The sequence below is a fragment of the Rattus rattus genome, chromosome 3, assembly GCF_011064425.1.
Source record: "Rattus rattus isolate New Zealand chromosome 3, Rrattus_CSIRO_v1, whole genome shotgun sequence".
In the NCBI taxonomy this organism is placed as follows: domain Eukaryota; kingdom Metazoa; phylum Chordata; class Mammalia; order Rodentia; family Muridae; genus Rattus; species Rattus rattus.
In genome coordinates, this window is record NC_046156.1 from 32,587,384 (window position 1) to 32,602,005 (window position 14,622).

General features: G+C 38.5%; 1 protein-coding gene across 3 annotated transcripts in view; it reads right to left on the bottom strand.

Moving 5' to 3' along the window:
* Positions 1 to 1,175: 1,175 nt before the first annotated feature.
* Positions 1,176 to 14,622, bottom strand: part of Camk2d (calcium/calmodulin dependent protein kinase II delta) — a 264,785-nt gene continuing 251,338 nt past the window's right edge. For 2 of the 3 annotated variants that reach the window (XM_032897360.1, XM_032897361.1), the window contains 2 exons: positions 8,085 to 8,179; positions 5,902 to 6,134 (listed from right to left, as the gene is read on the bottom strand). In XM_032897360.1, coding sequence (XP_032753251.1) covers positions 5,902 to 6,134; positions 8,085 to 8,179 — 328 coding nt within the window. Of the gene's footprint in view, positions 3,496 to 4,689; positions 4,779 to 5,901; positions 6,135 to 8,084; positions 8,180 to 14,622 lie in introns of those variants that run through there. The other variant, XM_032897359.1, reaches the window with a different exon arrangement.

Genomic DNA, 14,622 nt, shown 5'->3' on the forward strand with positions numbered 1-14,622 from the left:
GGCTCCATGAGTAGCAGGAGTTTATTTATTCATTTGTTGAGATGGGGTCTTCTATGTAGTTCACATTAGCCTGCCGAGATCATAGCCATATACCAACATGCCCAGTGATGTCCACTTAATACCAAAAATGGTATTCTAGGGATTTTGTGCCTATTATTTCTAATCCTTAGGATATTATAATTTAATTTACATACTTATACTCATTTTATAATCATGGATAGTGAAGTTCAAGGGAAGTGACTTATTTAGAACATCAAAATAATGATGACAGAGCCCAACATTCAAACCAGGACTGTGTGATCTCACCTAGAGGTTGCCTTGGACAATATGGTCTCAGTTCAAAACCAGTTTATTCACTACCAAAAGATTATACATGGACTGACCCAGGGCTCCAACCACATATGTAGCAGAGAATAGCCTTGTTGGGGCACCAGTGGAAGGGGAAGCCCTTGGTCTTGCCAAGATTGGACCCCTAGTGCAGGGGAATGAGGGGGAAATGTGGTGGATGTATAGGGGGAATACCTGCATGGGAAGCGGTGGGGGGGAGGGAATGGGGGCTTATGGACAGGAAACTAGGAAGGGGAAATAACATTTGAAATGTAAGTAAAGAAATATATCTAATAAAAAATTTAAAAAACCAGTTTATTAACAGCCTCTTTCTTGTTCTGGTTTGGTGGTAAGGGTACAACCATGAAAGTGCAGTTCTTATCCCTACAGACTTTCCTACTACAGTAAAGATAATACAAAAATATATTGTCAAAATAATGTGGATAGCTGCAGGAACAGAGAATACAGACTACCATGCAAGTCATGACAGAGCAAATAAAACATAGAAGCTGCAGAGGAAATTCGCTGGAGGAGGTGCAACACTCCAGTGGACCCCAGTGAATGAGTCAAAGATTGGTTTAATCCAACAAAGGAAGACCGTTCTAGGTAAGAAAGTAAGTCACATGGATGGATATAAGAAATAGTAGGTGGTGCTTTAACTCATGGACACCTTAGCAATCTGTAGTTCTGGGGTCATAGCAGCTAGGGTGACTGCTAGATACTGGAGATGACTGACAGATTTGTATTAGGAGTGGGACATTTTAGCAGTCCTGTAAGAGATGGACAGAAGCAGCATGTCTAAAATCTTTTAGGATAGTCAGTTGCTAACTACTTTCCTTCTAGCTAAATTTTTTTGTGAAAAGACAGCACTGTTGTGTGCAGAGAGAACAAATTGCTTGCCATGATCACAGACTGCAAGTTGTTTATTGAAGGAGACCAGGGCAGGACATAATGTCCTCGGCAGTGGCCGGCATCACACATAGGGTATTTGAGAAATAAAGAAGGACACGCTGTCAGCAGAAATCACAAATTTATTAACTCTTAAATATATCAATTCGTCATTTACCATTACGGCAAGAATTATATACAGTGTCCCATGGTAAACTGCAGTGTTTTCAAAACAATAGAAGATGATGAAGGTGTAATTCCACTGTGCTGGAGAGAACAAATCACGATTTCCTCACATCTTAGTGCAGAAGACAAACTGGATCTATGGTAATACTTCAACACCACATGCTAAGTTAAAAGTGTAAAAAAAAAAACCCATTCTACCACTATTTGTGTTTTTAAATACATGTATGCCACGCAGAGCTGCTTCACAGAAAGGTAAAAGAAATTCAAAGGGAAAAGTGAGGCCATTACGTTTTTCACAGATCTCATTGGCAGGTTAACACGGCTCAATACATGTACTGTATATATTTGTTTTAAATATATATTGTTTTAAATCATGTGCTAATTATCAGAAAAGCTTCAACCCATCTATCATACATTCACTAGCAATGATATATCTAAAGTGATTAGCAATCAACACCAAAAGGTGAAATGAGGAAAAAGAGGGGAAGGGAGTGTTTTATTTTTGCTTCCTTGCTTCTGCTTTAAAAACCAGCTTCTAAGGAGTGTGAGTGGCTAGGGTAGAAGTACGCTGATGGAGATTCCATGCACCATAAAGCAGTTCAGCGTGGAGAAACAGTCTCCCAGGGACCGAATCGACAAAGAAGAAATGGGAAACGGAAAGAAAAGTGGGGCATTTCCTTTTCCTCGTTGTTTTAAGCTGGACAAAAGCCTAACTCCTGGCATCAGGATGCTACTGTGACTCAAGAGAGAAGCTGGAACTGCACTAGTCACGAAGGTCAAGTTCAACCTCTAGGAGGATGGAGAACACTCTTCCTGTGGCTAGCTAGTGAAAGCGAGGCAGTAAATGCCTCCTAGTCTGGAAGGTCCAAAACAAGTGCTCTGCATGCAACCCTGGTCAGGCTCCACTCGGTCTTCAATATCTAGGTGGGGAGAACCAGGACTGTGTAAGTAGGCTCTTACTGCTGTTAGCTTAAGTCTCAACAATTCCAACACTTTCAACAGAGCAAGGATACCTATGCACAAGTGGTAACCTAAGCTGAATTCATTCCTCTCTTATTTAAGTATTTATTGAAATCTTCTAACAACTCCACAGCCCCATGAGAGACCGGAAGTGCTAGTTTTAGCTTCTAAAAGACCTTGATTTTTATTTTAACTTCATATGCAAATGTTACTGTTTTTACACACTATCAGCTAGAGAAAGAAAAACATACAAAAGAAAGAAAGTGGGAGAGAGAAAGATAAAGAAAAGAGTGGGAAAAATAAAACAAATACAAAGGAAAGGAGCAAATAGTATATAATGAAAACAGAACACAGATTTATGAAAGAAAAACCAAGATCAGTGCCAAGCATTCACCAGAACTGTGCCTATCTGAAAGCAATCAAACTAGAAAATGATGTGAATTTTTCCCAGTATACAGAGCTTGACCCAAATCAACATGGCTTTGATGGTAGAACAGCAAACGATTCTTGCTCCTACAATCACACAGGACTTGGCTCACATAGCCATCCATTTAGCCAACACCAACACTTTCAGAGAAAAGCCATCCATTCATTTCTACCAGGATCGCACCAGGAACCGAAGCATATATATATATATATATATATATATATATATATATATATATATATATATATATATGTATTTGCCTTTAAAAAATGAAAAAAAAATCAACCCCAAAATCCCAATGAGAAGCCCAAATAGATTAATGGCAGCATTCTTGAAAGACTTCCTTTCCTCTTACACACTGTCATTCATTGAACAGTAATTTTATGAAGTCTTTTGAATCTTGGCATCCACAGAGAAACCTGATGGATCAGCTGAACTTGGAGTATTGTGGAGTTTTCTTGTCTGAGCTCCCTCTTTAGTTTGCCAACAGTAATTGACGTTTGCATGGAACATCCGTCCAGTAGCTGGAGTGTAAACAATGTATAGGAAGGAATACATGGTAAGATGACGTGTCACATATGCATTACACGTAGAACCTTCACAACTTCATGCACTCAGAAACATGCATGAAGAGGAGAGGATGTCCCAGGATCACCCCGCCAGGTGCCTTGAGGACAGAATGAAGACGTGGCACTGTTGACAATTAGCTGAAAGGGAGAACGGGAAAGAAATAAATTACACTGTTTTTTGTTTTGTTTTTTTTTTTTTAAATACCAACCTTTTCTGCCACAGATGTTTCTAGGATATGGTTTCGTAACTTAGCTGAAGTGCAGATTGGAAATACCTTGTATGAGATCTTTGCCTGTGAGACTTCCAAGATAAATACACATATTTAACATATTTAAACTATGGCAATCAATACTATCTATTTGTTCTAACACAGTGAAGCTGGAAAAAAAAAAAACAAAAGAAGGGGTCGCAGGATTCAACCGCATTATTAAATCTAAATATACATTTTAAGCATTCATATTTACTAGACAGATTTAATGAGTTCATATCAATATTTGGTTGAAGCAGAATCAAAGTTCAAATTCACCCTATGCTTTTGTTCATTGTGCTTAAATTCCTTGGGAAATCAAAATCAAAAGTCAGTTCAGGAAGGAATACGGTCTCACCATCAGAGAGATGAGAATTATTCTTACGTATTTCTTTACAGCAATAGCTAAAAGCACCATTTCTTGAAATCTCTGTTCCAACTTGGTGTGGGGAAAATATAAACAGTGACACTTAGTCATGCCTGTACCCTAATTAATCCCAGCTTAAGACACAAATCTTTAGGAACTACAGTGCAGGAATGAGTTTCACTGTGGTCAACTGTCAATGATCATGAATGACCTCATTTGTGATGTCTAAAGTTAAGTTGGACTTTCTGATGTGGTCCAGCCTCTTGGGCTAGCACCATTACACTCAGTCAGACCCACTGAGCTCACGGACATATTAGCCTGAGCTGATGGCTAACAGAAACTGCAACTTCCCAAAGACAGGGAGACACCAAAGGATTTCCAAGCTTAACAGAAATTGCCCTGGATAATTGAGAGTTATCCTTGTTGACCAGATAGAAGTCTCTTTCTACGTGAGAACTCCAGGATGCCAAAGTGATACAGTCCAGGTATTGGGGAAAAAAACCCAAGTTCCTCTTGGTGTTTAGTAGCTCTCAAACCGTGGTGATGCTGTAAAGTGAACACTAGAATCGAGGGCTCGGGCGAAGCCACCATGGATTTCCAAAGCCCTCGCATGTGTTTCTCCGAGTAGACTGCTGAGCACAGAGGGAAGAGCGCCAGCCATGCAGTTTCCAGCATTAGCCCCCATCACACAGAACCGTGGGGCGGGATGCTACTTACAAGACCCAAATGTGAATGGTTTTCAGATGTTTTGCCACAAAGAGGTGCCTCCTGAGAAGTTTTCTTTCCCATTTGGAATACAGGGTGGCCTATTAAGAGAAGCCCCATTTAAGCCACCTGGCATAAAAGGAAGTTTTCTTAAGTAGGCTTTATCCCTTAACATTTAAGAGAAATGCAGAGAAAACTAGCCCCTGGCCCAATACATCTGTACCCATCCCTCTACATTAGCTGGCCATTTGTGGTGTACCTCTTTGGGGTAAAAACCACAGAAGCACTAACAAACTATTTTTTTTTCTCCACTCCTTTTGTGTCTTCCTCTTGATTACATAGCTTTTTTTTTTTGAATTTGTTTAACTTTTTGCTGTTGTTATTGTTAACTTATTTTTGTCTGGGTTGATTCGTTTCATCTCCATTTGAATATCCAACAGTGCTATATGGTGGCTGAAATGACAGAGAAGGATTTTGAAATTCACTGTGAATAAACTACCACCAAACTGAGAAATTGTAATGGCTTTGCGGGAGTGTGTTGAGTGGCTATAAGAACTAGGTCCCTTGCCCAACATCTTCCAATATCCTGGGAAGAGATACTCAGTGGACCAGATTCAGCCAACTGTGTTACTAGCTCCTTGCTCTCAGCTCATCTCATTTTTCTGATACAAATGATTTCCCATTAGTCCCCTTTCCTGCAGTGAGTCAGCCTTTAGTGTTCTGCCTTCTTTTCTAATGTTTCTAAAGTTCCAGCTTTGTAACTCTCAGTATTCCCTGGGATTGGACTCTCTCCCCCTTGTTCTCTTTCCATTTCTGTTTCTCCAAATTCTATTCCTCATGTGACATCTTGCTCAGCATTAAGTCTTTCATATAAAGTATGGGTGCTTTGGTATACTGGTTGTACATTGCAACCAACTCCAAAGTTAAGAATATTGTTTAGTTTTTCTTTCCACGGTGTTAGTGATTAATTGGTGTCTAAATCAGAATATGCGCTTCCTGTGGGAGAGACCTTTTCATCTCTGTCTGCATCTAGCACAGAAGTGACACCTAGGAGATGTATTGAGAGCATCTGCTTGATTATTGCCTGGAAATAGAACATGTCATCTGAGAAAGGATACTGAGATGAGAACATGCTACCACACCCGATATTTTTCTGTAAATGTTGCTTTCTAAATTTGCCTACCATCAAGGGCATAATTAAAAAGGATGACAGCCTAGGAATATTTACTCGATGGGGACTGTTGGGGACCCCGAACGATGAAAGTGAACATTCTGCCACTTCCCATCACGGCGGTGCCACACTCGAGTCTCTTCTGACTGCATTGTCTTTGGCATTCCACTTCCATCCATGTACTGTGTGAGCCGAATGTATGCTATGCAGGCTGCATCGTCCCCTACCAGGTGTACGTGAGGGTTCAGGATGATAGTGTGGATTGGTTTATGGCTTTTGGACAAAGCTGAAAGAGAACAATATAAGAACATAAATTAAGTTTGTACATAAAGTAAACTAACATGAAGATTAACTTCAGTTGGGGTTAATGAGGAATGGTAGTCATGCATGCCTTAACTCATTAATCTATTTGTACTAACTGAGTGCTGGGTATTCTATAAAGTATAACCAATGAAACAAATGTAGATACTCTATCTTCCTTGAGTTCTTTTAGAGGCAATTTGTGTTACTCTGGACTTCTGAATGATTAGGTGGAAAAGCTACAGAGAGACATCATATTTACTTCTAATGCGAAAGGGCTGGAGACAGAAGCCATGCTATGAAGAAAGGTAGAGAAGCCCTGGCCCAGGTGCACTTCGGTCTTTGAAGGGCTCACTGGGACACTTGACCGGATGACTTGGGCTGGTATTTCTGTAGTTAGGATGTAGGATGAGGGAAATATCCCTGTTTCCCTGCATGGATTTGTGTCTGCATTGCATCCTGTGACTCTTCAATTTGGTCCTAATCTATGTGTGATCAGCTGGTCCAAATTCACAATCCACTATGCGATCACACAGCAGCTGGCTCTGACAAGCCAGTTATTAAAATATTTTCCTTACAGGCTCAGTCATACCTGCTCTAATAACTCAATCAAGAGGCTTATGGATTTATGACACAATTCCTATTGATAGCATTTTGTATATTAGAGTAGGCTGAGTTACTTTAGCTGTTACCCAAACATGTGTCTCATTCACAGACAACAACTACTTAAATTACTCAAAATGTTATTTACATAAAAAGAATATCTCACTATGGAGAGTACATTTATAGGAAATATCAGTGCACAGTGTTTGTAATGTTTAAATGGGAATATTAATGGATTAGTAAACTATTTTACTAGAAGTAAAATGGTATTGATTGACAGATGGAGGAGAGAGTATGAGGTGCCGCCATCAAAACGTTGGAATATACAGAATATGGGCTGGAGAGATGGCTCAGTGGTTAAGAGCACGGACTTTCCTCTCAGAGGTCCTAAGTTCAATTCCCAGCAACAACATGGTGGCCCACAACCATCTGTAATGGGATCCAACGCCCTCTTCTGGTGTGTCTGAAGAGAGTGGCAGTGTACTTGGACACATAAAATAAATAAATAAATATATCTTAAAAAAAAAGAAAATATTGAACCCAGCTTTGTTAACACAAAGTTACCATTAACTATTGTTGCTTGTTTGTTTGCAAACAGTTAACACATTCAAACAAACGAGAAATGCATCCACTAAAAACACATGCAAGGCAGGCTTGTCAATGCTTTTAATCACTACAAGTAAATCCAATTACCCTAATTATAATTCTTCCTTAATTCAACAGGATCTCATGGCAAAAGACTAAATTCTCATCACAGCCCATGATAATATAAAGGAAAGTTTAGGCTGTAGAGAATTTCTGGTTAATGAGGATTCCTTTGGCTTGGTTTTACCTTTATTTATTAATTTATTTTTCTAATATACAGAAACTGCTTTGGAAATATGCATGTTTCCTGAAAGATATATGTTTCCTTTGAGCTACTGAAACGTTAAGAAAGACCTTTGCAATCTGAGTGGGAGCCCTCGCTGGCTGTGCATCTGCCTTCCTGCCATATTTTGAAACTAGACCTTCATCAGAACTCATCCACTGTGAATATCAAGGATGTGGTTTCTCTTCGTCCCATAGCAAGAATTTTACAAATATTTCAAGTAATACATGCTCACAACATTATATAGCAAATACTGTTCTTCAATGGGTCTTAATGGCTGTTTTCATATATTTTTTAAACACAATGGACTGTTAGGTCTGAAGTACATATGTCTCAGTTCCAAACCAGAACTGTTTTCCAGGTGGACATACTGTTAGTAGAATTACCCATTGAAAGAAAGAGCCAAAGAGTCTGCAAATTGGGAGAAATTCAAGGAAAAGTTGGTAAGAAGATTGGAGTGGATACCATTTTCAAAGTAGAATCGGTGAAAGTCCATCCCTTCCACTAAGTTGCCCAATGCTTCAGGTTCAAAGGCAGTGAGACCTGGATCACAGATTTTCCTGCAGTTAAAAAAAAAAACAAACAAACCACACACATGAGGAAATGGGCTCACAGAAAGAGCACTAAGTGTACTTATTTACACTGAGTGAAGGAAACAGACTCTTAAAAACACCCCAAATAGGAAATTTCTACAGTGGACCTTGAAAAGGTAGGTCAAAGAGCAGAGTCCAAAACATCATTTTGTAGAAAACTCACAGAGACACACAACTAAGTTAATTGGTCCAAGCACAATTGGCTCCTGGGTAAGATGCTGCTCTTTAACTTCCAGAGTTTATTCTTTAGTTTTCTAATTTTGGACTTACGTTTCCTATGTTTCAAATCTTCTCAAAGTTGAAGACATATTCTAACTCCTTGGAAATAAGAATTTTGGGGGGACAATCTTGGAGAGACCCACTTTCTCCACCCTCCTCAAACACCTGTATTGTAACTGACATGAAGGATAGGAAACCTGACTGAATTTCCCAGGGATGTGCATAGGATTACATTGAGTGTATATTTAGAGCTTATTTTACATTCAAAAGAAATAGGTCATTCAAATGGACGAAATAGTTTTCTTTTTAATCCTAGAAGCAGAATTTAGCAAAGGAGTCTACAACTCTAAGCTATTTCCAAGAAACCAATGGGCTTTCTTTGGAGAAATTTACTTATTCAATAGAGAACTATTAAACATAAACTACGTAAGCAAGTAACTATAACTCATTGATACTAAAACAGAAGCTAATGCAAAGCACTTTAAAGGTAGGTTACAGTGGACAGGAACGATATAGGAAGGAAGGGAAGAAAATCGATGCTGGACTTTTAAGAATGAGCAAGAGCTTTGCAGGTATGTGAAAGGAGCCATGTAGGAGATGGGACAGCAAGGACCCTGGGTCTAAATCAAAGGATTTTTGGCCTATTTATTAATTTACCCCAAAGGAGAAATATAGGCAATGGGCATTTCAATATAGGAGAGAACTTTCTTAACTGTCCTTTAGGAAAACAAGCCTAACATCCTATGGTTCTTCAAAGTGTAACACATTAGTTCATGGAACATGGGTCTGGTAAACCAGGTATGGTGTTCCATATACAGCAGGAGTTTCAGGGTAGCCTGGAAACACAGGTCCCTGCTTCAAACAACCCAAACCAAACACAACCAAGAAACACAGAGACAACAGCCTAGGAAGGAACACTTTACAGTCACAAATCAGAGCAACTATCCTTTGTGGTGATGGCAGTGGTAGAGGAGAATAATGAACTTTGTCTCAGGCTGCCAGCTGGGCAGGTATTTTAAAGCAGAAGTCAAATATATAGTCTCTTCCTAAGGAGTGAAGCAGGGAGAATAGTGTTCCTATGGCAACAGAAATTTATTCTCCCAGGTGCTATTATTTCTTCTATAAATATGGTTTAGTCATCACTTTGTGAATCCAAATTTTATGCTACCTCATATTGGGTCTGAGATCTTATAATGTATTAGAATGAAACTTTTAACCCACCTTGCAAAGAGACAATATTTTGGAAACTATTCTTATTTTCTTTCATCTGTCTGTCTGTCTGTCTGTCTGTCTGTCTATCTATCTATCTATCTATCTATCTATCTATCTATCTATCTATGATCATCTATCTTCTATCTGTCATCTATATCTTTTGTCTACCTACCTATCACTTATAGCTATCATTTATCTACCTATATATCTATCACCCATTCGATGCACAGGCTTTATGTTGGTAAAGAGTGACAGTATACTGGCCATATTGGTTGGGGGGTGGTGCTATGAGCAAAGCTGACAGAGCCTCATCAACACATTCTTCAACTTAAAAAGCTTTAGAGTGGAAGCAATATTGCATCATCCCTGGGTCTGGAAGTAAATTCTCAGCCAAATGACAGACCTCTCTAGGCAGAGGTCAGGTGATACTCTCTGAAGACATTGAGTCATTTAAATATTCCACTTTAAACTGTGTGAGCGCAGGAAATACCTCTCCTCTCCTGGCTACAATTACATTCTGTCCGTGAAAGAAAAACAAAACACAACTTTTCTCTTCCACTAGAGACAGCTATCACCAAAGGGGCTTTTTAAGAGTTCTTTTACTCTTTAGAGACCCACAGAGGTCTAACAGGGTTATAATGGGCAAACAAATAAAAAGAACAATCTCTATGGCACAGAGTCATTATCAGCCACAGTATAAGAGAGCTGTAGAGCTGTCTATGACCACAGGGCTCCCAATGCCAACGGTTACTGTCTCTGTTATCAAGTATACTTTATTAGGTGACAGTGAAGAGCTGATGTCCACATGTGTTCTGGTGCATGTGTGTGGTTGTGTGTACACACACTTAATCTACTTAGTCCCCATATTTAATGACTCTCTTCTCCATTTTACATTGCCCATTGTTGTGTGTTTGGGTAGTGAACCTCCCTCTATTAGTAATTTTGCCACAATTTTAAGGGGGAAAGATGGATTTGAGCTTGGTTTTGAAGGGTTTCAGTTTATCACAGGCTTTGCTTATGCACAACAAGGGACATGGCTATACTCTCTTCATTTTACTTGTGATTTTTTTTTTCTGCTAATGGTAAGTTCATATCCTTTGTTCATTTTCTGTCTTTCCAATCTTACCCACTCAGCATAAAAAATAACTATGAACAACATTTTGCAAACACTTTTTAAAGTCGATTGATTCTCTGTTTTGTTTTGGGCTTTCAAAATTAGTGGTATAAACCAATGTATACCAATTTTATCAGCCAGGAAATTAATTTATCTCTTATTTGTTGTGGTTTGCCTTGGAGTTCTCTCTGAATTTGTAAAATAAAGGCAAGAGCTCGAGATTTGGGCAGAGGGAGGAGTCGGGAGCGAGAGGGGAGGAGTCAGGAGGGGGAGGAGTCAGGAGAGGGGAGGAGTCAGGGGAGGAGAAAGGAAAGAAGCGAGGAGAGAGAGTTGTTGTGGGAGAAGGAGAAGCTGTAGACCTGGCAAATAAAAGGTGCAAGGGATGAGGGATTTGGGAGCTAGGAATAGGACAGTGTAGGGTGGATCTGCCCAATCTAGATGCTAGATTGTTTTCATATTAATTGAGTTGTGTTTTCTTTGTACTGGCCGATTCGGGTTGGAGAGGAAACTGCAACAAACTGCAACACTTATTTATGATCATTTTTCCTGCTTTTAAACTTAGAAACATTTTTCTAACTCAGGATTAGAATCAATTCCTTTTTCTTTTCTCCTTTTCTCTTTCTTTTTCTCCCATATTTAACACTTTCACATGGTAGAAACATGTAGTAAAGAAAACAAAATAAAACAAACAAAAAACCAAACAACACCACCAAAAACCCCACAAGGATTTAGATCCCTAAATAGCTTTGCAATGCCCCTTCATATCTTATTTAAATGTTTTATTTTTCTCAAGCAAAGTGAATTCTTTACACAAAATGTAATTTAGAAATTTATAAATATTTAAATTAAGCATAAAATCCTATATTCCAGTCAAAACTTCTCTTAATATAACACCACACTCAAAATCGCAGGGGCAGAAGATACCACAGAAAACATTGACATAACCATCAAAGAAAATGTAAAATGCAAAAAGCTCCTAGCCCAAAACATCCAGGAAATCCAGGACACAATGCAAAGATCAAATCTAAGGATAATAGGTATAGAAGAGAGTGAAGACTCCCAACTTAAAGAGCCAGTAAATATTTTCAACAAAATTATAGAAGAAAACTTCCTTATCCTAAAGAAAGAGATGCCCATAAACATACATGAAGCACACAGAACTCCAAATAGATTGGAACAGAAAAGAAATTCTTCTCATCACATAATAGTCAAAACACCAAATACATAAAACAAAGAAAGAATATTAAAAGCAGTTAGGGAAAAAGGTCAAGTAACATAAAGGCAGACTTATCAGAATTACACCAGACTTCTCACCAGAGACTATGAAAGCCAGAAGATGGCTGGGCATATGTCATACAGACCCTAAGAGAACACAAATGCCAGTCCAGGCTACTATATTCAGCAAAACTCTCAATTAACGTAGATGGAGAAACCAATATATTCCATGACAAAACCAAATTTACCAAATATCTTTCCACAAATGCAGCCCTATAAAGAATAATAGATAGAAAACTCCAACACAAGGAAGGAAACTAGACCCTAGAAAAAGCAAGAAATTAATTTTCTTTCAATAAACCCAAAAGAACAGAGACACGCAAACATAATTCTGCCTCTAACAACAATAATAACAGGAAACAGCAATCACTATTTGTAATATCTCTTAACATCAATGGAAAAAGAAACAAGAGAGAGCGTATACTAGCAGCTTGAGAGCACACCTGAAAGCTCTAGAACAAAAAGAAGCAAATACACCCAAGAGGAGAAGATCAAACGCAGGGCTGAAATCAACCAAGTAGAAACAAAAGAACTGTAAAAAGAACCAACAAAACCAGGAGCTGGTTCGTTGAGAAAATCAAAAAGATAAATAAACTCTTAGTCAGATTAACCAGAGGGCACAGAAACAGTACCCAAATTAGCAAAATAAGTAATGAAAAGGGAGCCGTAAAACAGAATCCGAGGAAATAAAAAAAAAAAAATTGATCCTATTACAAAAGTCTATATTCAACAAAGCTGGGAAATCTGGATGAAATGGACAATTTTCTAGATAGATACCAGGTACCAAAGTTAAATCAGGATCAGATAAATCATCTAAACAGTCCCCTAACTCCTAAAGAAATAGAAGCAATTACTAAAATTTTCCTGACAAAAACAAACAAACAAACAAACAAACAAACAAAAAACCAAAAAAACGGAGAATTCTATCAGACCTTCATCAAAGATCTAATACCAATACTGTCCAAACTATTCCACAAAATTGAAACAGAAGGAAGACTACCCAATTCCTTCGATCAAGCTACAATTACTCTTATACCTAAACCACACAAAGATCCAACAAAGGAAGAGAACTTCAGACCAATTTCTCCTATTAATATTAATGCAAAAATACTCAATAAAATTCTTGCAAACTGAATCCAAGAACACATCAAAATGGTCATCCATCATGATCAAGTAGGCTTCATCACAGGGATGCAGGAATGGTTCAATATAAGGAAGTCCATCAACGTAATCCACTATATAAACAAACTCAAAGGGGGAAAAAAAAACCACATGATCATCTCATTAGATGCTGAGAAAGCATTTGACAAAATTCAACACCCCTTCATGTTAAGAGTCTTGGAAAGATCAGGAATTCAAGGCCCATACATAGTAAAACATAGTAAAAGCAATATACAGCAAACCAGTAGCCAACATCAAACTAAATGAAGAGAAATCCCACTAAAATCAGGGACTAGACAAGGCTACTCACTCTCTCCCTACTTAATCAATATAGTACTCAAAGTCCTAGCCAGAGCAATCAGACACCAAAAGGAGGACAAGGGATACAGACTGGAAAGGAAGAAGTAAAAATGTCACTATTTGCAGATCATATGATAGTATACTTAAGTGACCCCAAAAGTTCCACCAGAGAACTACTTAACCTGATAAACAACTTCAGCAAAGTGTCAGGTATAAAATTAACTCAAACAAATCAGTAGCCTTCCTCTACTGAAAGGATAAACAGGCTGAGAAAGAAATTAGGGAAATGTCACCCTTCACAATAGTAACAAATAATATAAAATACCTTGGTGTGACTCTAACCAAGCAAATGAAAGATTTATATGACAAGAACTTCAAGTCTCTGAAGAAAGAAATTGAAGAAGATCTCTGAAGGTGGAAAGACCTCCCATGCTCATGGATTGGCAGGATTAATATAGTAAAAGTGGCCATTTTGCCAAAAGCAATGTACAGATTCAATGCAATCCCTATCAAAATTCCAACTCAATTCTTCATAGAGTTAGAAATAGATGAATGGGACCTCATAAAATTGCAAAGCTTCTGTAAGGCAAAGGACACTATTATTAGGAGTAAATGGCAACCAACAGATTGGGAAAAGATCTTTACCAATCCTACATACAATAGAGGGCTAATATCCAATATATACAAATAATTCATGATGGTATACTCCAGAGAGTCAAGTAACCCTACTAAAAACTGGGGTACAGAGCTAAACAAAGAATTCTCAGCTGAGGAATATTGAATAGCCAGGAAGTACCTAAAGAAATGTTCAACATCCTTAGTCATCAGGGAAATGCAAATCTAAACAACCTTGAGATTCAACTTATTAATCAGAATGGCTAAGATCAAAAACTCATCCCCTGGGGCTCACAGCCTTTGCCTTTAAATACTCTTTCTCCCAGCCTCTGTCTCCTGCGTGGGATGCGTGTTGGCCCGGAGATCTCCATAATAGATCTCTGTAATAAACCTCACCTTTGTGTATTACATTCGAAATGGTCTCTCTGTGTCTGGGGTCCGAGATTTCCCGAGACTTGAGTAAGGGTCTCTCTGCGTGGGATCTTTCATTTGGGGGCTCGTCCGGGATCTTCAC